At 41.8% G+C, this 25,969-nt stretch overlaps 1 protein-coding gene across 1 annotated transcript; it reads left to right on the top strand.

Annotated features, from left to right (window-relative positions):
• Nucleotides 1-24,327, top strand: TBX18 (T-box transcription factor 18). Its single transcript, XM_054822494.1, has 8 exons — nucleotides 1-558; nucleotides 1,456-1,639; nucleotides 3,171-3,272; nucleotides 6,206-6,377; nucleotides 12,838-13,005; nucleotides 14,183-14,247; nucleotides 17,969-18,063; nucleotides 20,644-24,327. The coding sequence occupies exons 1-8, from the start codon at nucleotides 285-287 to the stop codon at nucleotides 21,366-21,368; spliced, it is 1,785 nt and encodes a 594-aa protein (XP_054678469.1). The 5' UTR covers nucleotides 1-284; the 3' UTR covers nucleotides 21,369-24,327.
• Nucleotides 24,328-25,969: the final 1,642 nt, after the last annotated feature.

Genomic DNA, 25,969 nt, shown 5'->3' with positions numbered 1-25,969 from the left:
CGTGGAGGAGGAGGAGGAGGAGGAGGGGGAGAGAAGGAGCGCATCTGCAAAAAGGAATAGATTTTTTTTTCCTCTTAAAAAAAAAAAACCAACCCCCCCCCCAAAAAAAAAAAAAAACTTGGCTGATAACTCGGATTTAAAAAGAAAGGCGAGGAAAAGCCCCAGCCCCTTGCCTGCGCGGTCGGGAGGACGGGAGGGAGGGCGGCCGGCGCGGCGGGCCGGGCGCGGGTGCCGGTGCCGGCGGCCGCGGCGCGCCTGGATGCGCGGGCTGTAGGGGGGCGGGCATGGCCGACAAGCGGCGGTCCTCGCCCGGCACCACCATGAGCCTCAAGGCTCACGCCTTCTCCGTGGAGGCGCTCATCGGGGCCGAGAAGCAGCAGCAGCAGCAGCAGCAGCCGCCGCCGCGGCAACCCAAGCGGCGGAAGCTGGGCGGCGAGGACGAGGCGGCGGAGGACGAAGGGGGCAGCGGCTGCTGCACCAAGAGTTCCCCCGCCGCCGCTGCCGCCGGCAGGACCTGCGGCGACATGGAGCTGGGCTGCGCCGCCCGCGCCCCCGCCGGTGAGTGCCGCCCCGCGACCCGCCGCCGCGCCGCTGCCCGCGCCCGCCTCTTGCCGTGACTGCCGGGCGGGAGGCCCGCTCCTCCGGCTTGGCTTCGGTTCCCCCCTTCCCCAACCGCAGCCGGCGCTATGTTTCCCCGTTATTCCTCCTGTCTTTCCAGACTCCATGGGCAGCCTTCCCTCCGGCCGCCCGCGCTGCCGGTTAAAACCCGCGGCGCTCCCCGGGACAGCCGACCGGGCCCCAGCCGGCGGCACGGCACGGTGCGGGGCGGCTGTCGGCGCGGCAGCGCAACAGCTGGGGGCTTGTTTCCGAGGGGGGGGGGGGAAAGCGTTTATATAATACATACGTATATGTGTACTGCTAGAAGTGTATATGCAACTGTGCGTGTATATATATGTATACACAGCACATATCTATATGTCTCTAATTTATTGTATATGGACGCGAGTGCATTTTCACGCTGCGGGGGCAGAAGGCTCCGGCCGGCGGCGGTCACGCTAAACGCGCCCAAACGAAATGTGCCGCCGGCCACGCACCACGGACCCGCTGCCGCCCGCTTCGTCCCGCGGGCGGGGCCGCCGGTCGCCCGGGCCGGCGCGGAGCGGATCTGGGAGCAGCTCGCCCCTGGGCTCCGCGTCGGGGAACTGAGCCCGACGCCTCGGCGCCCCTCTCGCCGCCCGGAGGTCCCAGCACGGCCGACCGGCACTCGGGTCGCCCCCCCGTCCCGGCGCGCAAGGCCGCGGCCCAGGCCTCGGGCCCGGGGCAGCCCGTCACCCCCGCCGGGCTGGCGCGGTGGTGGGTCGGCGGGGCCCGGCTGGGGCTGAGGGAGGCCCCTGGTCGGGAGGTCCGTGCTCCTCCGGCCCCTCTCGCTTCCTCCGCTCTCCGGTCTCTCCGCAGGCGGCTGTGAGGAGGGCTTCCTGGCGGCCTCCCCGCCCGCCTCCCCCGGCGGCTCCCCCAAGGGTTCGAGGCCCGGCTCGCCGCTGCCCACGCCGCAGGCGCCGCGGGTGGACCTGCAGGGCGCCGAGCTCTGGAAGCGCTTCCACGAAATCGGCACCGAGATGATCATCACCAAGGCGGGAAGGTAACGGGCACCCGCGGGGTCCCGCCCGGGCTCTGTCCCGGGCTCGGCGGGCCGGGGGGCGGCGGGGACCGCCCGGGGCGGGCGGACACATCAAAGCGGGCAAAAACCGGGGGACACCCCCCACCCCCCCAGATTTACGAGGCAGGTAGATGGCGATAATTTTAGATGGGCACGGGAGCATGTGGCGTTTCGGGTTTCCTGTTCATTAGGGCGAGGTCTGGGAGCGCCGTGTCCTTCTGAGGGGAAACTTTTCCCCTTTGCAGTGGATACACATGGTAAAAACCTGGGTAGTATAAAAGTATCTGAACTTATTAGAAATTACAAAAACATATTTTATTGAATCCATATGCTACCTTCTACGTTTTCAGAGAGGCTTTATTAATGATTGAAACGCAGTCTTAAACAGCACAAAGCAACATTTGTCTTAAGAGAGTCCAGTCGGGGAATTTCTGTTTTATCTTACAGGTGCACTGAAATAACAGCAAAAACTAGTTAACTGCAGTCAGGTTTACGCTCCTGCTTATTCAGAAATAACGGAGATAGGATTTTTCTTTCCAGTAACGACTTTTAATTGATTTATATATATATATATTTAAGAACAGCAGCAAATACTGAATATACTCGAATGACTTTCAGGTTTCTAAAATACAGAAAAGCACTTTTCATTAGCTTGTAGTCAGCTCATCACTAGGACTTTTTTTTTTTTTGCTTCAGCAATTAATTTTCTTGATAAAAGGCATGCCAAACGTGAGCTAAGAAATGCATTTTCACGTTAAAACCACCGCATCAGTTAATTACTCCGTTTTTTTCCGCAGAAGGATCTAAATCGCAACTTTTTTTTTTTTTTTTTTAAGAAATTACCTCGTAGATTCGTTTCTGCTTTCAATAAAGAAGTTTTACTATACCTTTCAAAGACAGAGTGGCTCTTGCACTTCACCTTTAGTAAGTTGCAGACAGGAAGTCCCGTCTCAATAAAGACCATATTGTTGGGTTACAGCATGGCACGTTGGCTTTTATAACTGCATCCTTGCAGTGTTACAATTGTAGCACCGTGGATTTAGCTTTCTAATTTGCTGCTACGGAACCATTTGCTGCTGTCAGTTGAAACTTCAGTGTCAATTTGCATTTCTCTTAAGTATTGGTCTTCCTGGGTAGGGATGGTGTTTGCACATCTCCAGAAATATATTTCTAGCTAATATCTCAAACGGCTTTAAATGCGTGTACTGCTAGAGTAAAGTCTCAAAACCAAATGATTTACTGTCTAACAATAAAGTTGAAATGATGTGGTAATAGCTGTACTCCCAAAGCGTATCCCAAAACATACGAAGCATTGTTCGAGTAAATGCACTTTAGAAATCTGTTTTGACATATCGAATGGGCCATTTCATGGCTATGTAACTATAATCGTCCAAAAGGACTCTGTAGGCTAAAAGGAAGAACGAGAAAAATCCCACGAACCGGTTACTTTTCCTAAACAACCATTCCCGAGTCTGTTTCATATTAAAAATGACCTCTCTCTTTCCATGTTCAGGCGGATGTTTCCCGCAATGAGAGTGAAGATCTCAGGTTTAGACCCACATCAGCAGTATTATATTGCTATGGATATTGTGCCAGTGGATAACAAAAGATACAGGTATGGTGACTTTAAGGCAAAAAACATATGATGCAAGCCATAGGGAGCTTGGCTATTGGAAGAAAACATTAACACTACATAAATTAGCAGAAGGTCGTGTTTAACTCTCCTTCAGATTCCTGTTTTCATCCTAGTGCATTTAAAAAAAAATAAAATTGTGCCAAGCATGCAAACCCAACTAGAATTTCTGTTGGAGCTCTTTATACATTTGCCTTATCTTGTGTGCGTACTGTGGGCAGATGCTCAGGTTTTGGCTTTCAGAATGCAGTTTAGTGCAGTCAGGAAATGTTATCATATTTTATTCCTCATCGTGTCGGTGGGACTTATTTCCTATTAACAAATGAATATCAAAATGCACATTTTCTAGTGCTAAATGGCATTAACATTAATTAATTACATTAATGGTATTTATGCCTGATTTAATGGCATATAAGCTTTCTTGGTCACACTTCAAATTGATTATATCATTTAAAGGCTGTTTATCACTCAGTTATTTGGTTGCTTAGATTCATAATGGGTAATGCTTCTAATTACTGTTTTTTAAATAATTGAGGATATTGTTGTCTGAAGAATAATGTGAGGAACAAAAGTAGTTGTTCCTTGAACATTTAAGGGTAGGAATTATGTGCTGAAACTCTGACTATGGTGAGGGCGGTGGTGTTTCGAGGGAGTTAGCTGGACTCTGCCGAAACCACTGGTCATGTAGAAATGTTTGCAGGATTGGGCCCGCAGCAGTTATTATTGTGAGTTGTAGACATTTTGTGGCTCTCGCTTTACAGATGCAATCCCGTGCTCCGTAGTGGCCAGGAGGAGCCTGGCCAAGTAGTTCAGTGGAGGCAGGATCAGGTCCTTACCAATTGCCGGTTTGATTGTTTCAACCCTATACTTAGTATAATGTAGGGAAAACCACTGCAGTTTTAATTGTAGAGCTAGGAATATTTCAGACTAAGACTAAAAAGTTGGTTCTTCAGGAATGCTGCCTCATTTTCTGAGCAAACACTGCCCTGTGTTTTTTGCGTGTCCTTACCTCATTGACTGCAATGTTGTCCTTTTCTCGTGCGGAGTATAAGACATTTTTTAGGACCATATTAGATTTTGTGTTTTTCAAAAAGGTGCAGATACCAGTGCTGAGGATGTCCAGTACATAGAGTTACAGGAGGCTTTTCTGACTGTACTATGGAGAAAAAATGCTTTTTTCTTTGGACCAGTGCAGTGCAGCTCAGATGAAAGCCCTTTTCTTGCTTTGTGTTGCATGTGTGCATTTACTTAGCAATCTAAGCATATCATTCCTAGAAGGTCTGAGCAATTCCTTAATTCATAGAAAGACGAGGTAATTATTCCAAATTGAATAAAAATGTTAATATTAAAAATTAAAACCAGATATATTGAATATAAGCTGTTCAAACCTCCTTTCATTTAAAATAAATACAGTTATACTGAGCTGCACTGTCTGCCCAGTGTGATACATGGTGCCCAGATAACTGAAGTAACTTTACAAAAGATGTATGAAGGGCGGTATTTTCTTAGCTGACAAACTTAAATTTCTGTAATTATGTGTCAGTATACCACACCCTTAGCCTATCCCCTAAATATTAATGTTTTACATGTTTTACTTGATTCCACTTTTCATTCTTTGCTGTGCAATGTATGATTTTTTTTTTATTACTGACTGTTATTTTAACTTTGGCTGTTCATGTGGCTTTACAAACTGTCTTGCAGATCTTTAGATTTGAAAGATACAACAGCAGTCACATATGCAGCCTAGTCTTTAGTTGTCCTAGCAGATAGCAAAACTAAGTGGAAATAAGAAAATTACATCTAGGTCCAGATTTCTAGCAAAATTGGACCTTGTTGTAAATATTTGGAAGCTGAAGCTGTTGCTCAAAATATTTTATGTGTATTTATGACTTTATTTACCTTTGTAGGGAAAGCATGTATTTAGTATAAACCAACAAATATAAATGAAAAATGTTACAACAGTTGACTCTGTGATCTGGGGTTGAGAATTTGTCTCCAAAAGCAAATTTTGCCACCATTCTAGATTTTAGTTTTACAGCTTGATTTGAATTGTATGGAGCGATGCATGTATTGGATCATTTTGTTTTCATTTCCGATTATGTTGTTTGTCTTTTTCTAATAAGGAACTGAATTGTACAAACAAATGATTTGATAAAGTCTTTCTTGTTTTTGTTAAAAAATGTAGCTGAGTTACTGGAATTTTACTGTACTTAAAAAAATACCTTGAAGTTTTTAATTAGCACTTGTTAAATTGCCCAATGAAGTGTCTGCCTTCAAAAAAGTTTTCTACCAAAACAGACACTATTTTTATTAGAAAATTACTTTGTCAGCATTGGCGTATCAAATGAAATATGGGCTGTGTTTTTTCATTTTTAAGCTTTCCTGCAATACTATCCAAGAAAATTAATATAGTCTTGCAGAAATAGCAATAGCATAGTTCGACATAGTTTCATTATTTTTCCCAATCATAACGTTCTCTCCCTTCAATAGCTTTATTTATAGACTCTTATATTAGACTCAACATGTTAAATCTTCCAAATATGGAATTACTACTTGATCTGATAAATGATGGACTAGATTCTCCCCTGTTTGCTGATGCCTATTCAGAGCAGACCTGTAGCAATTAAAGAACTGACACCAGCTTAAAGCTCAGCGTGGAACCTAGTGTTAAGACTGTTACTGATTTTAAGACGACTAAGGTCAGATCAGAGCGTGTTTTTTAACCTTACTTTTGCAGATACTAGAACTGTGTTTTGAAACTAAAAAAAACCACCCAACTTTTATTTATTGTCCTTTTGTGTTTTGTTAATTAGTGGGTTCTTGCTGTACATATAGGCCCTAATTTATTAACACCGAATGCATCTGATACGTTATTTTGGGTTTTGTGGTTATAGGTATTTGTTTTCTTTTTATAGGTATGTTTATCATAGCTCCAAGTGGATGGTGGCCGGTAATGCTGACTCCCCGGTACCACCTCGTGTTTATATTCACCCTGATTCACCTGCCTCTGGGGAGACGTGGATGAGACAAGTGATCAGCTTTGACAAACTGAAGCTTACCAATAATGAGCTGGACGATCAAGGGCATGTGAGTACTTGCTCTTCTGCAGTATTATATGTAGGCACATTGCTCAGCGCCGAAAGACTGACATACAGCTTCAGGGTGCCAGAAATAGGCTTGACTTTTCAAAGCTGTTTTGGAACTTTACTGTTCAGATCTAAAATCTGCTTACTTTCTGCTCCCATAATTAACTGCTTATTAGAGCCTGCTGTTTTACTCCCCCCCTCAAAAACAGAACTCCTTCTGCAAAGTAAGACTTTACAAGGCTAAATTGCCTAATACGAAGGGGCAGAATTGCTCTCATGTTTTCCCACCGAGTGTGTTACTCACAACTTCTGCTCCGATCAAAAAGGACGCTTAAATTCACAAGTGGCTAGAAGAAACATTAATAGTGTGTAATAACTTCATGTGAATAAAAATACACTTAACTATTTTCTTAACCTAAACATTTGTGTGAAATCCCATGAGGTGTTAATAATTGCAGTCAAAAACGAACAACATGGGAGCTGGGTTCGCTCCGATAGTGATTTATTACATACCTTATGAAGCAAGACCCTTTCACAGCTGAGGCTCATTACTTCTGAAAAAACTGGTGAAGACTTATGCAGTATGAGTGTTCTGTTTGCAAGTTCTAAATTGTTTAGTTATGACATTATCTAATGTGACAAAATGTGTTATGTTAATATTTCCTTTTCTCTTCAAAACTGTTGAAACATGACAGATGTAAGCCAGTATCTTTCCAGCAATCCTTGAAATAGTTTTACTTGACACCTTAGGAAATAATTAAAAAATGAGAATTGTTTTTAGTCAGGGTGAAGTCTTTAATTTTGCAAAATCCCGTAATAAATGGCAAATGTTGGCTTCCTTTCAGAAGAAGCATCGAGTTCCAAGTGGTAGAATTTTAAGATGTTGGAGGCAAGTTTTGAGACAGGATGTGGATTCCATTGTCCTTAGCGTAGCCCAATTTATTAACCAGGATACTTTCTCCTTCATGGAAGGGAGTGAAAGAAAATGTACTGGCCACAGAGTACAAAGATACTGCCTGCATCCTTCACTATAGTTGTACTTCTTTGACATTAGGCCAGGTGTTTTGTCAATACATAGTCCAAGTTTAAGTGTGAGATTTATTCCCCCCGTTTGTGTTTCCAAAGGAGATTAAAGTGCAACTCTGGTCAAATTGTGCAGGAGCTACAACTTTTATGTTACAGAGGCTGGAATACAGGAGACTGGCTGGACTGAGCTAGCGAATGTGATAGCAATGATAAAAAGCTTCTCTTTCGTATAATACTGTTCATAATTTTATTGCGCTCTTTCTTAAAAAGAACATGGGGGTATTCACATCTCTTAAGTTAGTGGCGCTTTTCTTTAGGCTTGTAAGAAAGACCTTTTATGTTGTTTCTTTCCAGAATTGCAGTTATGGTGTGTCATTTGACAGTGTGTGTTTGAGTTAAGGTTAGCACATGTGGTTCCCTTAGCTTCCCCTGCCCCAGCATTCGTTTATTTGTGACTCGTCTCGAGTGGGAGTTGCTTTCTCTGAGTCCTGAGTCTATTGTAAGGGCTTTAAAAAGTGAGGCAGATGTGAATGGGTAAAATGTCACTTTTGCAATGGAGAGCAGGCCGGCTGGTTTTTGTACTTCCTTGTTTCAGAGGGGTGATACGTGGGTACTGCGGTCCACCCGTGCACTTGCAGTTGCGAACTGCCCTGTGATAAATCTTGGCTATGTAGAGAATTGTATTACTGTATTTTTCCATCCCAGATCTTAGCTTTGTTTTTATTCTGAACTGAAACCTGTGTAGTGTACACAGCACGCTGTTATTCATATTGTGGGGGGATATAAATTTTCTGGTCTTTAGTTAAGTGTTTCGATTTGGAAACTAGTGAAGCAAAGCCCTGGTACACTGATTTGAGACACATTGAACTGATTGAGAGCTACGGCAGTGCCCCTCCTCCCCAAAATGGAAATTTAAGTATTAAAATAAAAGGACAAAAGAAGGATGACTGTAAAATAATTTCATATTTCTCAAATCTGGGAAATTGCAAACATGTCATTCATAATTACCAGAAAAGGCAAAAGCAGAAAGCAGAAAAGTGTCTCTTCCAATGGGTACATTTTTTCTTTTAAAGCTATGGTAGTGTGGAATGCTGTATTGAAAAAGCTATGTAGCCTCTGAATGCCTCCAGCAATAATGGAAAACGAATAATCATATTTTGTGATGAATATAAAAACCAATTGTTTCTCATAAGCAGGAAGGAACCATTTTTCTCAGGAGGGTACCAGGGGAGGGATGGGGGATTAGAAAAGCTAGGGGTCAAGGCTGTACTGTCCCTCAAATATTTGTTTTTACATCAAGTGTTCTGACTCTCCCACCCTTGTATGGGAGATGGGGTATATATTAGATTATTAGAAAGTTGTTTTTTTTTCCTCCCCCCTCCTGCTTAGACAGAATGGCTCAGAGAAACCTCAGTAGGGTCTCTACACTCTGCCATCATTCCTCCAGTAGTTCAAGCAGCGATGGGCTTTAGCTGTTGTTCTTTGGGTGTGCTTACCATGCTGTCTGCTTCTGGGGCTTTAATCCTTGTCAAAATTGTTCCTTTATTCTAACTGTGCTCCTCAGAGGTGTCAGCTTTTGCCGAGTTTTTATGTTAAAATCCCAGGGCTAGGTTTCAATCTTGCCAGCGTTGAGGTAGGGAGCTCACATGAGATCAACCCAGAGTACCTTTTTCCAGAGTTTTAACCCTCAGAAACAGTGAGAGAAGTGACCCATGTCCATGGGAAAGGGGACAGTATTTGCAGATGCTAAGATAGTATTCCTGTGCCGTATTTATACTGTGGTCGTAGTTCATGGCAGCCAGCTCCCCTTGCATTGTATTGGCTTGGGATTAGCTTCTTATGAAAGGAGATCAGCCATCTCTAAGACATCTTGCTTCACTGCTCGAATGCTTTCCAGGCTCCTTGCTGCCTGCTGCTATTTTCATCAGTATTTTGAGTGGGAGTTTGTGACGACGTAATTTTATAGCGCTGTTCTGCGGAGAGATTTTGAAGTACCTCTGCACGTAGGACACTCTCTGATACATGGGTTCCACTTGCAGGCTGAGGAGATCGAGCAAAATTTGTAAGGATATGTTTTCCTTCTGTTTTTTGATCTCAAAAGGGAGTCACAGGGTGAATTCCCTAATTTGGAAAGATTGTGCGCTTATAGAGGCATTAAGACACATACTGTGGCATTTGTGTCTTTCACATGAGTTCTGATGGTAAGGAAAAGTAAACCTGTGTTTTGCAGTTGACAGTGAGAAGTTCGTGGTCTGGGCACTCTTTGTTAATGCCTCTCATCCCTCTCTCATCTGTGGAGTAAGTGCTGCATTGTAAAAGCAGTCTCTCCCTCTGGCTGCTTAGAGCTGGCTGATTTTTTTATTTTGATGCAGTTTTTAATCTGAATTTCAGTAGAGGGGAAAAGTCAATATTTTTTATGCTATTTTCCATGCTTTTCAACTGCGTATTTTTTGATACAGAGAAACATCTTTTAACTTTTAGTGAAAATGAGGCTGTTAGCGTGTTAATTGTTCCTTGGTGGTTGGTTTTTTTTTTTCCCCATTTGAAAGTGGGGTGAGGCTGGAAGCAGAGGCGACTGTTACTCTGCCCAGACTTGGCTCCAACTACCAAGCTCTGCTTACAGTCAATGGGTAGTTATATGTTCTTTTCACAATGAAAAGCTGGGAAACATCAGCATTTGCACTTGCAGTTTTTGTCTTTGTGAAGAGTGAGTCCATGTTCCTCCACCCCACACACTTCCCTGACTGCAGGAAGCCTGAATGAACGGGCTTTGCAGGTCGGAATAAAGGAGGATTTTTTGGCAACAACATGGTGGGGACCATGCCGGTGGCGGGGAGGTGACTGTAGTCTGTGCACCACCGAGCTGTCGGAGGATCAGCATCTCCCCAGTGAAAGAGTATCAGGCTCTCACTTGTTCTGGCTGTGATGGTTGTGCCACAGCAGTGCCCGAGCTTATGGTCAGCTGTGAGGCCTCATCACGGCAGCATCTCTCAAAAGGCGTATTGCGAAGGCAATCCCAGCTTTGTGTGTCTGCAGGCGCTTTGGCTGTATTTGCTCTGCCAGGCTGTTGCCGTACTCTGCTGTCTACCTGCAGGCTCCCTGCTGCGGCGTCTTCCGTCTAATAATGATGTCTTGACAGCTGCTGTGGTCAAAGTGTGATTTTACCTTTGGCAGGAGAGGTTTATTCCCCCACAAAGTGTTTTGGTCTTGCCCTGAGACGGATTTGTAGAGAGAGGCAGCGTCTTCAACTCTGAATTGAAAATAATGCCAGTTCATGTTTGGCTTTTGGTGGGACTTGTTGGGGTGTTTTATTGTTGGCTTTTAAAGGTACAAAGGGAAAGTTGCTGCTTCTGCAGCAACTAACAGATAACAGATAATCTAACAGATAAACCGTTAGATCCCATTTGTGCTGTTAAATGTGCAAACACTGCGAAATGAAAAGCTGTTACCTCCTTTTCCTTAGCTTTTTCTTCACAATAGCTTTAGATGATGCTTAGAATAATAGCGCTAAACAGTTTTTGGAGTGAGTGTTGCATCTCCCTCTCCTTTTATGTCCAGTCTTCATAGTGTTGCTCTTTAGTTCACCAGGGCTCTGCAGTTATGTATTACTTAGAATTCGGAGTCCTGATCATTAATAAAGATTCCAATGTACAAGGCACAGTAAAAAATCAAGAAAAAAAATTCATGCTATGGATTTGCTAATCATCTAACAGTGTGTTAGCGCAGGAAGCGTGTAGCGCAGTGTAGCACGGAGCCAAGCCAGGTTGCTCGTAAGAGATGACCAGGATCAGTTTAGCTGTAACAGCCACTGAGATAAGGAGTGGAAGGTAGGTGTTCATCTCCACACTGCTCTGACTTCACTTGTTCCGATACATGAGCAGAGCTGTTCGTAGCTGCATGGCTATCTGCCGTGTAGGCAAAGCGGTAGTTTGCACCGCAGAGCTGATGAGGTGAGAGCAGAACACAGCACGCTTAGTGGCGCCCAGGCAGATAGCAAGGCATGGAATAGTGATGGGTTTGAACAGTGGAACAGAGCTTTCCTTGATCCTTTTTTTTCTGTTGCACCAGTACCTCCCCTGGTGTCACTGGGTGTTCACAGGAAAACAGGGTCAGGAATGTGCTGTCTTCTCTACATTTTCAGTTTGTAGATCTTTGCCAGCAGAGAACTGAAAGGAGTGTTGTAAAAGGGAATACACGTTTGCATGATAAAAATCTTGCTTTGTGCAAGACTTCAGAAACTGGGAAAAGACTTCATATGAGAACATACATAGGGCGCTCCCTGAGCAAATTAATTGGAGCCTGTGATGTCATTGTCAAAACCTTACTTACAGGCTAATAAACCCCCTGATTCTCCAGAAACTTGGCTTATCCAAAATGGGGTCATGTCATCTGGCCAGGACCAAGTGTATTAAACTAGCCAAACTCTAGTTTATCCGAATGAATGTAATGTCCTCTACGTAACTTGGACGAATGAACTTCCACGGCGTCTGGCACAGGGGCTCTGTCGAGTGCCTCAGCACATGCACATTCTGAGGCTACTCAAGGAGTAGGAAATTAAAAAACTTCTCCTGAATGTTGATTAGGGGTTCCACAGGCCAATAGCCATAGGACTATTTATTTATCGAGTTACTAATTTCTTAGGCCTTCCAACAATAATAGTTGAGCTTCCAATTATTTTTTTCTTGAAATCTTCTATTTTAGTAGTGGTTAGCTGAAGTAGAGTAAAATAGATGGAAAATTCTGTATTTTAAATCTCTAAAATTTGGGAGCCATACCAAGAGGTATTTTTGTATTTAATTTTGGGCACTATGAGATCATATACTTCTTGTTTATGCTTTATTCTTAATTGAGCTTTTGTGTGCTGGGAGGGGTTTGTATTTGTATGTACTAAAAATATAGGGTTATTAACACTTTAGAGTTTTGGATTTTGGTATTATTTTCTCTAAGTTTCTCCTCCTTCAGAGTGTGAGAGTCTCAGCTTGTGTTCAAAACAAGATATGTGTCCAGCCTTTGGGATATCAGGAAAACAATTGTTCCAAGCGTATCCTGAAGGTTCCAAAGCCAAAGGATAAATGCTGCTGCTGTTTATCCTGTTAGATCAAACCCAGGCTCCAGTGGAAAAAAGTGACAAAACTTTCCTAATTCCAGTGGGATCAGGACTCCTGATTTTTTTTTTTAGCCAGTCTCAATTGAGCTAGTCTCTGAATTTGGAGCTCCTGAGTCGTAATTTTTAAATGCTTAGGGTTGGCAATAACATAAGTGCATGGGGATTAGACTACTGTAATAAGAACCTTCAGAGGTTAAAGAAAACATTTGATTTCCAGTAAGTGGCATGGTAAACACATACCATAATCTGTTCCAAAAAGCTGTTAGTCCTGAAACAGCAGGGTGTCCTTTCTAATAAATGTTATCTTTTTCCTTTCATGACTGCATAGATTATCCTTCACTCTATGCATAAATACCAGCCTCGTGTCCACGTCATCCGAAAAGACTGTGGAGATGATCTGTCCCCTGTCAAGCCTATCCCTTCAGGAGAAGGGGTGAAAGCCTTCTCCTTTCCAGAGACAGTTTTCACTACTGTCACAGCATACCAAAATCAACAGGTAACCTGAGCTTTCTGCTTAGCACTCTACAGGCTTTTCAGAGTACACCAGGGAAGTAAGAGATAGGAGAAAAGCAGATACTTTTATTATACCACTTATTAAAAAGCATCATCTAAACCCTTTTAGTATTACAAGTAGCTCTCACTATGAGCATTGCAGCAGCGCCTGGAGGCTATAGCTGAGCCATCAGGCCATGTGGGCTAGATGCTGCATGTAAAAAGCCATTCTTATTATGGGGATCACACAATCTAACTAGAATAGTTAATGGTGTCTTAATTATAAATACAGCATTGAAGCACAAGGCAAAGAGCAGTCTAATTTTTAAAGGTGTTTTTGTACCATTAAGTGTAGATACATGTCTGGATAGAATTTTCAAAGTGCTTTTGTTCCTGACTCCAGTGATGTCAAAAATCCCAGGACCTTAACAGAGAAGCTGAGGTCTGAAGAAAGTTGCAGTTGTTTTTGTTAACTGCGTTCAGCATATATTATTAACTGCAATTTATCTGGGTCCACAAAGATTCAAAGTCAAAAGTAAACTGCAGGTTGCGTGACTCCAGTGTTTGGCTCTTACCACCACTTGTTTAACTATGGTGTCACTATGTATGTTAATACTTAGTGTTGTAACATTTTATTAATTCCAAGTAAGTTATTGCAGCTATATTTTGGGAAATTATGTATGCCTTGCTATCTTTACAAAGAAAAGAGCAGGAGAGCCATGTAAGTATTGAAATATAATTATTTGGTGCCTATCCCATTTATTTAAATAAATTACAAGTATTTGGGGAAAGGGGGTTGCTGGATTTTTATGGAGGATAATAGCCTAGAGATAATCTCGCTTTTCACATTTCCTTCTTGACCTGTACAGAAATAAAATTTAATTTAAATTTTATTGCAGTTAGGCAGTATACTCTCTTAGGTGAAGAATGACATTTGCCAGAAGATTTTTCTCAAGAATTCCAACCTGCCATTTGGTAGCATTAAATACCTACCTTGGGATTTGCAAAAATAATGATCAGAAGGCTGGTGCTTATTTTGCTGTGTTTCAGGACAACCATCTTAAACCACACAAATGTGAAGATGTTTCTACTCCACTGTTGGCTTAATTCTGTCAGGATAGTAATTTTGTGTGTTACGTAGGTGAATTTGCAGGTAATAATTTCTTTAATCATCTTCACAGATAACTCGTCTGAAGATTGATCGGAATCCATTCGCCAAAGGGTTTAGAGATTCGGGACGTAACAGGTAGGTGTTGGGGAAGGAGGTGGGTTTGTAACTGATGACAGAATTGGTTTGTGAAGGCTGGTAGAGGGGAATGCCTGTATTTACAGACAAATTAGTGTGAGGACTCAGACTTCCTGATGGAGCACTTAGGGTTCCCAGTAATGTTCTCTGTGGTGGGCTCCCGTTCCTACTCCTCTAACCATCTAGGTCAATAATGGGTTGGCACATGGCTTGACTCACGTACTCAGGTTTCCTTTCGGTGGAAGCAGTGGCAGGCATACCATGATGGCTGCAAATGGAATTAATGCATACTCAGGTCTGTGATTTCAGGTTGCTCCTGAAATCTCCTCGTTCTCCTGGCTGGAGACACATATGGCAGATACCAGTGTCAAACTATAAGCCCAGACTTTCTTGCATGTAAGCGGCATTTAGTATGCATGAATGGCTCATTGCTTTCTCTTAAAGAGGGAGAAACTAAGTCACCTCTTGCAGTAACTTTATGTTTAGTACACTTGCCTAGGAGGTGGGACACCTGTATTCAAATGTCTGTTTAGCCTGAGGAGTGTTAAATCCACTTCCTAGGTGAATGCCTTTCCTACTAACCTATAGATGACCTTGAAATGAGCCTGGTTTTCCACCTCTTCTGTTGTGGTTGGACTGATTAATTGCTTGTTCTTTTGATCCATGAATCTTTCAAAATAGCAATGGGGAATCCGAGTAGTGCGAAGTGGAGACTTGGGTCTAGTCTCTGCTGCCAGTACTGACGAGGTATTTTGTCCAAAGACTGTTTAATGCAAAATACTTAAGCCTGTTATGAATTGTACGTTAAACCATTTCAGCTAAAAAAAGCAGCATTTAATTGTGGTGCATATTATACATCAGTTCCAGTGACCACATTGCATTTGGTGTCTACAGCTGCTATATTTATGACCTAGCCTTGCAGAGAAGGGAGCAGCCTGTGCTGGTAGGAATGCTCGGAGAGTAGCTTTTGGTAGCTGCTTTACTGAGCTTCTTTTTTAGCAGAGGCTGTAGCGTTAAAGCCTGGTTTCTGCTTCCACCTCAGTTACACAAATGCTGAGACTGGACAGCAAACAAGAGTTGTTTTTAAAGGATGAACAGTTATAGAAGGGGTGGGGTAGTTGTAAAGATTTACAGGAATTCACTGTAAGTATCTTTTCAGTTTGCACTCTCCATTTGCTGGTCGCTAAGTTGTTTTTGTCTTTTAGCAAGAAACAATTGGCCGTGCTCTGTCCTGGGGCCTGGAAGAGATGCTCCAGGCATCAGCATAAATTGAGTTTTGTCCTCCTTTGCAGCCTTCTAGTTTGATATTAAATGAACAGTAACTTCCAGATAAATGCAGTGACTGAAGAAGCAAAACTGGTTGTGTGTACTTGGGAAAGAAAAAATTTGCCATACGTGCCCTATTTGACAGCTCTCCAAGAGCAGTGTCTCTGCTGTGCATGCTTTTTGCAGAGCTATAAAATAAGTACTAAGGATCCTCTTAAGAAGTGTGAAACCCTGACTCTTCTGAAATACTTGAGTTTAAGTGAAGTTAGAATTTCTTCCATAATGTTCTATGAAACGAGAGAAGATGCCCTTGAAAACAGAGAGGAAAGGATCATTGAGAAACCATTCTTGAACTGGATTCGATGTGGTGGGACAGCCCTGGTATTACTGAGGACAATGTAGGTGCAGTAAGAGTACTGCATCTGCAACCATGCAAATCCAGTTGTAAGGCTGAGGCTATCCAGAGAGGGTTTTTTTTGTTTGGCTGCTAGGCATGAGTTTGGTTTGGGCATTAGAAAAAAGCAGGATATTTTAATTGAAAGACACAGTTTATGTAAATATAATTGCAAGTTATAGTTTATGGAAATGGATTAGGAGGCCAGTCTTGTGGGAAGGCCCAGCCTCTGTAAAATGTTTTGGAACGGGCTTTAGATGAGGTTTGAATGCTTTCACTGTAATAAACACACTCGTTACAGAAGTGACTCTGCAAACTCTTGTCCATTGCAAATTGATGTTGGTTTACTGAAGTCAGTACTGCTGTTTTCTTTGATAGGCTCTGTGGTACTGAATAAGGGTGTTTGGGAATGCAGCTCGGATTTTTAATTGTCAAGGAAAAATTCTTTTTCAATTTAAATTACTGGTTTACTCAGTTGATTATTAATTTACTCTGTTGCTAAGTATTGAAATTAAATGTTAAAATTCGATTATCTTCATTGTTCTAGCTGGTGTATCACCAAGGCATTTTAATTTACAATGAAAGTGTAAAAAAAAATACGGTGGTACCATTATATCCAACTTTTCAATATTGCTTTAATTATTGCAGCTATCTTACTCTGCACTGCTGCATGCAATAATTCTGTTCAATTAAAAATATTCCCTTTCAGGTCATTCCTGTTCAGTCCCACAGGCTATTTTACAGAAATCAGTAGCTTCACCTTTTAAAAGCATTCCCTGTGCATTTGCAAAGTGCAACAGAATTTATGTGCTGAGAATAGTTTCATTCTTCAGTTAGGCCTTAAGTTTGACCCTATAAAAACTTTTACTCAGGAAAGGACCAGAATTTCTCCCTTTAAATACTTCAGGAAAAACATAACTGTTTTGTTAAATAAACTTGGCCATTTGATAGCGTAAATTAGGGCGGTGATAAAATGTGGAAATTGTTCGAAGGCATCTTGTATAAATTATCGCCTTGGCTACGCTCCTCCAGGAGGTGGCTTTTATCTCCACTTTAACTAGAAATGAAAATTTACCATTACTGCACAAAATTAAGGCTATCTTTTTAGACCAGGTTCAGCTAATAAATACTTTATAACTGTTTCCTGACATACATATGTGATACTGCTGGAAATGCAGTAGGGAAGAAGCAGTATCAGAAGAACATGTGGGTAGCTTCAAATTGGGCTATTTGCATAATTTGAGTTTACAGAGTGCTGCTGCTCAAAGGCAAGCACTTGTATTTGGTGTGTGCCTGATGCTGACACTTAACAGGCCTTTGGGCCCCAGGAGCCAAAAATAACAGCAAAATTATACCTCTGAGGTGCATTATTCATAAAATTCTGTCAGAAAACAAATGAGCCTTTACCTTCAGGAAATATGGATTCTTCTAAATGCTGTCTGCCATGATTGTCTACCCAATTATTTCTATTTTGTCATGACGCTATTGAAAAAAAATGACAGAAGATTTTTAGTTTCTAAAGGTATTTTGCTCAGCACATAATAACCAAGACACAAGCTTGCTTTATACCTTTTAGTAGCAAAAGAGCTGTACACACATGCCTTGCTCATGTTGTAAGCGTCGTTTTCCAACTCATTGGTAATGACTGGGAATCCTGTTTTAATAGAAGTTGTCAGTGGATCACCTTTGTTTTAGGCAGAAATAAGAGATCATCCCTCTGCAGTTAGAGCAGTTGCTCTTAAGGAAATATCATACTAGGAAAACATTTAACATCATTTTAGCCAAACCTCTCCCCTCAAACAACCCTCCCAAAAAGGCCAAAGCTATTGAAATAGAGCCAGACGTGTGGAATTGGGAAACTTTGTGTGCTGCCAGCCCAGTGGCTGCAGATCACAGTGATCTCGTGGATAAGGATGTAAGGGTCGTTTCTAAAAAGCAAAATTAACTTCAAAATAATCCTGAAATGTTACTAATTTTTATGTTTCTGATGTAAAGTGTCCAGAGACATGTGACAAAATACAGCTTTCTTTCATGACACCATGATGTTTTTGTTCTAAATAGAATGGGACTGGAAGCTCTGGTAGAGTCTTACGCCTTCTGGAGACCTTCACTGAGGACGCTTACATTTGAAGATATACCTGGGATACCCAAACAAGGTAAGGGTCATCTTTGTGTTCTTTCAAAACAAAAATGCACGAAGATAAAGCTTTGCCCATCATGCTTTACAGGAGTCTAGGTAAGTGTGTCACTTGGAGAGAAAAAGCAACCAACCAACCCCAGCGCAGGCTATCACCTCATCAGATTTATTCTAAGTTAGAAAACTAATGCTAACTTAACCACTGTGGCAATAAAAATTTTAGGTTGTAAAGATAAATCAGATCACACATGGAGGAGAATGCCAGTTATTTAAGTATGGAATAACCTGTTCCTTAACGTTATGCTCTGGCTAGATACACGAGGTAGACATCATTTATAGATGAGTTCCGTTGTACACATCCAAACTCCAATGTAGGAATTACTTGTGTGTTTAAGAGAAAAAAAAAAAAAGGAATGAGAGAAGAAATGTCCTCTTAAGTAATTAAAGTAGCAGGCTTAATTTGGTTTCTTCCTTGGAAAGCCTTCTTGATTCTTAAAGACCTAAAAATTGTTCAATAAAAGTCCTAACAAACTTTATCTGCATCCTAGAGTGTGAGAAAATGGACCTCCTTTCCATTTTGCTTTTTCCTGTTCCCCAGTCCTTAACCTCTTAGTTTCCACTTTCCTCATCGTACAGGTAGTGCTGTGAGGGAGAGATACATTTAAATGGTCTGTTGGGACAGAGAGGGAGTCTCTGTACTCTTTTATGTGTCCCTTTATTTCCAAAGTACCCCAATGCACATAGAAAACCTCTCAGCCTTTTCCCAACTAAATTAGGCATATTGCTTCCATTTCTTCCCATTTCCTGCTACCAAATTTACAAACATCCTACCTGCTTTCTTGGTAATGTATTGCAAAGTCATTAAATGTCTTCAGAGAAAAAATCCAGAAAATACGGAAATACACAGAAATCACTTTTGTGATTTTTTCACTCCTTTGAGAAATCTTGAGCATCAGTGCTTGATGTAGGCAATTAAAAAGTTTTTTGTGCCTAGTCATAGATACGTTGCATGAGGGTTGGCAGAGTTTTGGACGGAGCATGGGGGTGATGGTCCCCATGTATAAGGACGGTCCTCATACAAAAGGCCTGTAATGAGAAGTCAGCATCAAACCTGAAATACCTTGTCAGACTGTGTAAGACTGAAAGGCAACTCAGTATGAAGTTAATCCATCGAGGAGACAGACCAGCTGTATTGCCCCGTCTATGTAGCAGCACTGTTTGAGAGCAGGGGAACTGCTGCCATGAACTTCCAGCTTCCTTTCCTGCTGTTGCCTGAGGTTAAGGACCTTGCTGAAGTTAGAACCGGTGTTCAGAGGATGGAAACTGAGATTCCTGAAAAATCTTTAGTCGTGTATAACTTGGACAGGAGGTGATTCAGAGACTTGCTGAAAGACCCCATTAGACATTTGTCCTGCTTGTTAATGCTGGAAGTGCCCATCTTCAGGTAGTGGAGATGTTGACGTAGATTGAAAGAACAGTAAGTATGCCTTACATCAGGATTTCTGGAATGTGGTGGTGTCTCATCGTGCTTTGAGCTTGTGGAGCAAGCAGCAGCAGGCAGAGTTCACTAATGTAGTTTTTCTTTTACTCGCTTACCTATCACAAAAACCTGTTAACTTAGTGACAGCGTGTATCTCTGTGCAGCATCAAGCTGTTTGTTAATGTGATTCACAAACAGGAGAGTCTTGTTAAGTGCCTTCCACCTGGGAGACTGAAAGGCCCAAATTAGTTTTTCTATGCTCATTTTTCAGGGAGATACAATCTCTAAGAAACAGAAGCATTTCTTGCAGCTGGGAAACTTTCAGTCCTGAGAAAAGGCTTCACCTGTAGCAAGCAGTGAGTTTTCAGGAGCATTCAGCAATAGTATTTGTCATGCAAAAAGTTCTGATATCAGTAAATGAACAGTTTACAAACAGTTTGCTGCAAACCTAAACCTCCACCTACCCGTTCAAGAAATGAAGCAGCCATGCACAGTACTCAGCCTAGACTTTTCCTGGAGTTGTTCTGAAGTTTTGTTCTCAGGTTTATTTTGGTTTGAAGTTGGAAGGTTTTTGTTCTGAAGTTTTGTTCTGAAATTTTGGTCTGAAGTTGTGAACTTTCCCAAAGCTGTTGTACTGTGGGAGCACCTATCATTTGAGCTAAGGAGCCGATTCCTTAGCTGGTGCTCTGATAGTGAAAGTCAGGCACAGAGTGCTTGAAACACGCTCTGGGGTGTAGCAAGAGCATAGGCAACACAAAATTCATCATTTTGAAGAAAGCTTCCTGTGATATGGTACTCACTTGGCTACATCTTAGCTGCAATGCGATTTCCTTCCAGTGTCAAATAAAGAGTAGTTAACCTTTTGGGCAGGAGCTCTAAGTACTGAGTGATGGTTGCAAAAGCATAACTTACGTTCTTTTTCTTGGTCAGGTTGTTTCTTTAAAAATATGCCTGTGACGTACCTTCCCCCCACCCCGCATGCATATGTACAATATTTTTTGAATGAATTTGCATCGTGTTTCATGTCAAGGTTTATTATAAAAGACAAAGGTCTTGATCTGTCACCTAGGAAGCGAACCTTTCCCAACATGCCTCTTACACTGTAATATTCTCTTCCAGGAAATGCAGGTTCCTCTACTTTACTCCAGGGATCTGGCAGTGGAGTGCCATCTACCCACCCTCACCTTTTACCGGGTTCCCCTTGCTCATCTCCAGCCTTCCACCTCAGTCCCAACACTAGCCAGCTCTGTAGCCTTGCTCCAGCTGACTACACAGCTTGTGCCCGCTCAGGCTTGACCCTGAACAGATACAGCACTTCTTTGGCTGAAACCTACAACAGGCTCACAAACCAAACCAGTGAGACGTTTGCACCCCCGAGGACTCCCTCCTATGTTGGTGTGTCGAGTAGCACGACTGTGAATATGTCTATGAGTGGCAATGATGGGGATGCATTCGGCTGCCCGCAGACTGGCTTATCTATGCAGATTTCAGGGATGTCTCCACAGCTCCAGTACATCATGCCATCCCCATCCAGCAATGCCTTTACCACTAATCAAACCCACCAAGGCTCCTACAACACGTTTAGACTGCACAGCCCCTGTGCGCTCTATGGATATAACTTTTCCACATCCCCTAAACTGGCTGCCAGTCCTGAGAAAATCGTTTCTTCCCAAGGAAGTTTCTTGGGGTCCTCGCCAAGCGGAACCATGACGGATCGGCAGATGTTGCCCCCCGTGGAAGGAGTGCACTTACTTAGCAGTGGGGGGCAGCAGAATTTCTTTGACTCTAGGACCCTAGGAAGCTTAACACTCTCGTCTTCTCAAGTGTCTGCACATATGGTTTGATGAAGCCTTTAAGTAAAAGTACAGTATGTTTGGTGTCTACAATGTATTTCTTTTGGAATATGGAAGGACACTCGATGTAGCTTGTAAAGTGTGTGTATATATAATATGAGGAAGTTTCACTGAGTTTTTGACTTGCTTGTGGCCAGATTATTCTCCTATTTTGAGTTACATAGAGTTTGTTGCGGCGCAGACTGCTTTAGTTTTCTGGTATAATACACTTAGTTGTATAACACATTGGGACATATGCAACAAATTAAGTAAGACTTCCTCCCCTTTCCCCCTCCTCTGTTCTAACCCCTTTAAAGAATGAAATGACACTTGGAGTATTAAAAAACACAAACAAGCCCACTTACATTTCCTATAGTACTAGTGAGTTTCTTTAAAACATTCATACAATGATAAGCTGATGCGCCAAAGGCATTTTACAAGTTTCTTCTCTGTTATAAGGGATATGAAGGGTATGTGGACTTTTAAGTGTTAAGCATCAAGCATCCAGCCTAAAATAGAAGTTTAGCTAATGGATTATTTACAAAGTAAACGGAAAGATTAGTTTGCCTTCTCATGATACGCTGTTTTTAGCTTATCATCAGCACAGCATTCTCACTAGGATTTTTTTTTTTCAGCATTAGTCTAGATTTATGATTAGGTATTTGAAGACTAATAATGCATATTCAAATTGTGGTGATAGAAGCAATTTTAAACTAACAGCAGGAGAAATGGCATTCCTTGGTACAGAATGAACTTTGAGGTGCTTCATTTTTGTCAAAGGAAGGGCTTGATGCATTTTTTCCTCCATAAATATTGCCTATAAGACATTTACTGGACAGTAGGATATTCTAATGTATCTTTGTTTTTGTATTTTTACTTTTTTAAAGGAAAATGCAGGTTTGATTTAGGGGAAAAAAAAAGCAAGCAGGATAAGAAATTCCATTATTGGTTTTACCCTTGTGTTTGTGTTGTGTTTTAGGTTTGGGTTTGTTTGTTTGTTGGTTTTTTTTTTCTTAATAAGGGCAAAAAGTCCTCCATCCTCAGTATCTCATAAGTACATGGCCTGTACCAATTAGGCAGGTGACCCAGTTTGTCCATGAGTGTTGCTGGAAGCTGAACTTTGTTGTAGCTGCCTCCCTGTAACACGGCCAAACTGGGACCAGGATTACAATAGGCAAAATTCCTTTAATAGTTTACTTTGAATGCTCTAGCATGACACCTACAGCCGATGTCCCTCCCTCCAGGGAGCCATCTGTCTTTCTCTTATTTCTTTCTGTCATGAGGTTACTGCTGCTCTCTTTCTCAGTCAGTTTTTGCCCTGGAATTGGAGAGGTTCTCTTCCTTCCCAGCTCTGGTTTGAACTGGTGCTTATAAGAACACAGATCACAATCTGCTCCTGACCAGGCTTCTCCAGAGTGATGACACAGGAAGACACTTGTCATAGTGAAATTTCTGCTCCCATCTGCACCTGCACAGCCCCAGTGTGCATCAGTCCTGCAGCAAAAGCTGCCTCTCAGCTGCCCACCTGTCAGAGCTAAACCACAGAGGTCATGGAACAGATTTTAATGCCTGAGAGAATGGGTCGCCTCTGACAGTACACTAAGCCTCCTTTGTATTATAAAGCGGGTAGGAATGTAGTTGAAAATGCTTCCCTGGTCAGCATTGAAGGAGAATAAGGCCTTTCAGATACTATGTTTTTCTCTGTTAGATTTTTTGGTGAAGGTGGATTGTTGAGTTTCTCAGGAGTTCCTGTGTCTTTTCTGGCAAACAGTGGGCTTAACTGCTCCCACTTCAAGCAAGTCTCATTGCAGCTAGTATTTCTTCAATGGGTTGGAGAGAATGCATGCAGAAACAGCCCTCTCACTATCTTCTCTTATTATTTGGGAATAAAGAGAAACCACAGCAGTCTTTAAGCCCGTGCCTGGAGAAGGCTTTATTTCTATTAGTTACATATTTGCTTATGTTACAGAACACATGTAGAATGTTCTCATTCAAAGCTGGAAAGACAAGAGGATGAGCCTGCAGTTGAAGAGATGTGGGTTTGCTTCTTTGATGTCACAAACTTCCCAAGTTACCTTGGGCAATTCACTCAGCCTTTCTACATCTAATTTTTTTTCTTCCGTAAAACGTGATAATAGCACTTCTCTGTCTCTCAGTAAATGGTGACAGTACATTAAAGATGAAGATCATCTTTACATCTAATGTACTGTGGACAGTACATTACAGATAAATGGCTAGGTCTTGCTCATATATGAGGATAACAAAGAGCATTCACATACTTCAAGTCTGTCGCTAGTTTTGGCATTGCAGTGTCCCTTGAGGCAGACCTCCTAGCAAAGACCTGCAATGCTAAAAGCACTGTTCAAAACCCTACGCTAACAATTTGTGAAATGATCCTAAGATGTGTAGAAGATGGGTGAATTTTCAATGATGTAAATTGTCATAGCTCTATTGGTTTAAATTAACAAGAAACTTGTGTATAGTAATTCCTGCTGTAGCCAAAACTTTGAAATGTTGCAGCTGGACAAATCTTTAAATGGGAAAATGATACAATTAATCTGTACTTGAACAAGGTTAGAAATAATTATCCATGTCATTTAAGGGCTGTAACTAGGTAGAAATGTGGGAGAGCTAAATCATGCATGTTCCTACAGGGGGAGAAAAAAGGGTTGTGTATGGATGTTCATGGAGGTGCTCCTGGCAAGAGTATGTACTTTATCGTCTGGGAATTTTTTAGAACTGGTCTCTTACTTTTCCTCAAATTATTCTTATCATATAACCACACAATATTGTTTGAAACATTTGTTCCTTAAAATTTGAGTCATATTGTAAATACTTACTGGTGTGTCATTGTGAAAAGACTAGCTTTTTATCAATATAGTAAATGCTATATATGCATTATATCTATAATTATATATCTGTATTTTACAAAAATGCCACAGAAAATATATTAAAGTGTGTATTCAAACACTTTTTACTACATTTGCAAAATTGAAGGGCTTGGGCCTTTTTTTTTTTCTGTACAACTTCAGCAAAACCAAAGGACATGACTCTCAGGTAAGCTCTGAAATTCAAAGACTTAATACAACAGGCTGCAATGATCCAGATAGTCCACAATTCTTAAATGTTTCAGTTTAACCATCTGCTGTTGAACTTCCCTGTTACTTGTGTGCAAAGGTCACGACAGATGTTGAGTAGAAGGAGATGCTGAGGCTGATAGCAGGGCTGTGAGGTTTTTATGTGAGAAGGGACCAAGCAGCTTGCTGGGCTCATTAGCCAGTGATGGAACCTTGCTGGTTCCTCGTAGCCCAGCTCATCCTAGCTGCCAAGACCAGTTCAGCTGCCCCGTATCAGCCAGATCTGGAAGTTAGCACTTCCATGTGACCAGGTGCTTGAGCGGGAGCTTGCTACCCTGCATATTTTCTCACTGTGCTCTTAGTTTGGTCATTCTCTGTCTGTTCTGCTTTTTCCAAACGCAAACATCCATCCATCCATCAATTCCTAAGGCACAATTTACAACCTATAATCAGCTGGGTATACTGTTATTTAGCAATCAGCAACATTTCACCCCCCCAGAAATACTGTTAGGCATAGTGGCCTTCTTTCCCATTGTACTGCAATAAATGATTCTGTGTGACAGAGGGCACAGGGCCTGAAAATCAGATTACTTTAGAGACTAGGGTTTCGTAGTCACTTAACACCAGCATTGTTGCAAATGACCAGAATTGGGGCAAGAGAAGTAGGCATGAAATGCTTGATCATAAATATCAGGTCTCGAGAGAGAATGAAAACTTCTGTTTTTAATAAGAGAAGAGCCTTTTTTGGAATAGCACGATCAGACTCTGAGAGGGCTCATTTCTGCTTCAGCAGAGAACAACAGGAGAAACTTTAAAATCACAGCGTCGGCATGAATGGTAGCAAGTCTGTACCATGAGCAGTTCAACAAAAGGAACTTAAGTCACCAGCAGAAGTAGCTCATGGGTTTTGTGAGTATATTTCTCCTGTAAAGATAATACATCTAATTAGTATGTATAGAGGTGTGTTTAAATAAAGTCTGAAGAGTAGCTACTTTTAGAGGTTTATGTACCAACTTCACATATGAAATTACTAGTTTGTTGCATTCTTCTGAATACGCTGTCAAACTCTCATGGCATTATCATTTAAGTTTACTTTGAAGTCCAAGTTTTAATATCAATCACTGCAATTTATTATCATGAGGTAATGGTTAGTCTTTGTGGGCTGCCTTTTAATTTCAGCTGACAAAATTTATTGACTTGTCAGCTGAGCTCTTTGTTAATGTGATCCTCAGGTTCAATATTTTGCCTTGTATTTAACACAACGTTGTTGATATGTTAATTTAATATATGCAAAACTACAGGAAAATTCATATTCTGCCTTATTTTCCACCATATTCCCCAGTTACCCATTTAATTCAAACCACTGACACACCAAGATGACACACACTTTTAAGAAGTGATTACTTGCTTCGTTAGGAAATAACATTTCTAGAGAATTCAACTTGCTTTAAATGCTTTTTGTCAGTGCCGTTACGTTCATGCTCTGAAAAGGTGTTTGTTACCCAAAAAAGGAGAAGTCCTGTGCAGTCACCACAT

This window comes from Grus americana, chromosome 3 (assembly GCF_028858705.1).
Source record: "Grus americana isolate bGruAme1 chromosome 3, bGruAme1.mat, whole genome shotgun sequence".
NCBI lineage: Eukaryota > Metazoa > Chordata > Aves > Gruiformes > Gruidae > Grus > Grus americana.
This window is presented reverse-complemented; position numbering and strand designations above follow the sequence as displayed.

Bases quoted from the DNA above. Each gene is read 5' to 3' on its own strand.
- TBX18 (XM_054822494.1), top strand. From the start codon at position 285: ATGGCCGACAAGCGGCGGTCCTCGCCCGGCACCACCATGAGCCTCAAG. The intron at 6,378-12,837 runs GTGAGTACTTGC...ATGACTGCATAG, and splicing joins AGCTGGACGATCAAGGGCAT to ATTATCCTTCACTCTATGCA. The intron at 13,006-14,182 runs GTAACCTGAGCT...TCATCTTCACAG, and splicing joins CAGCATACCAAAATCAACAG to ATAACTCGTCTGAAGATTGA.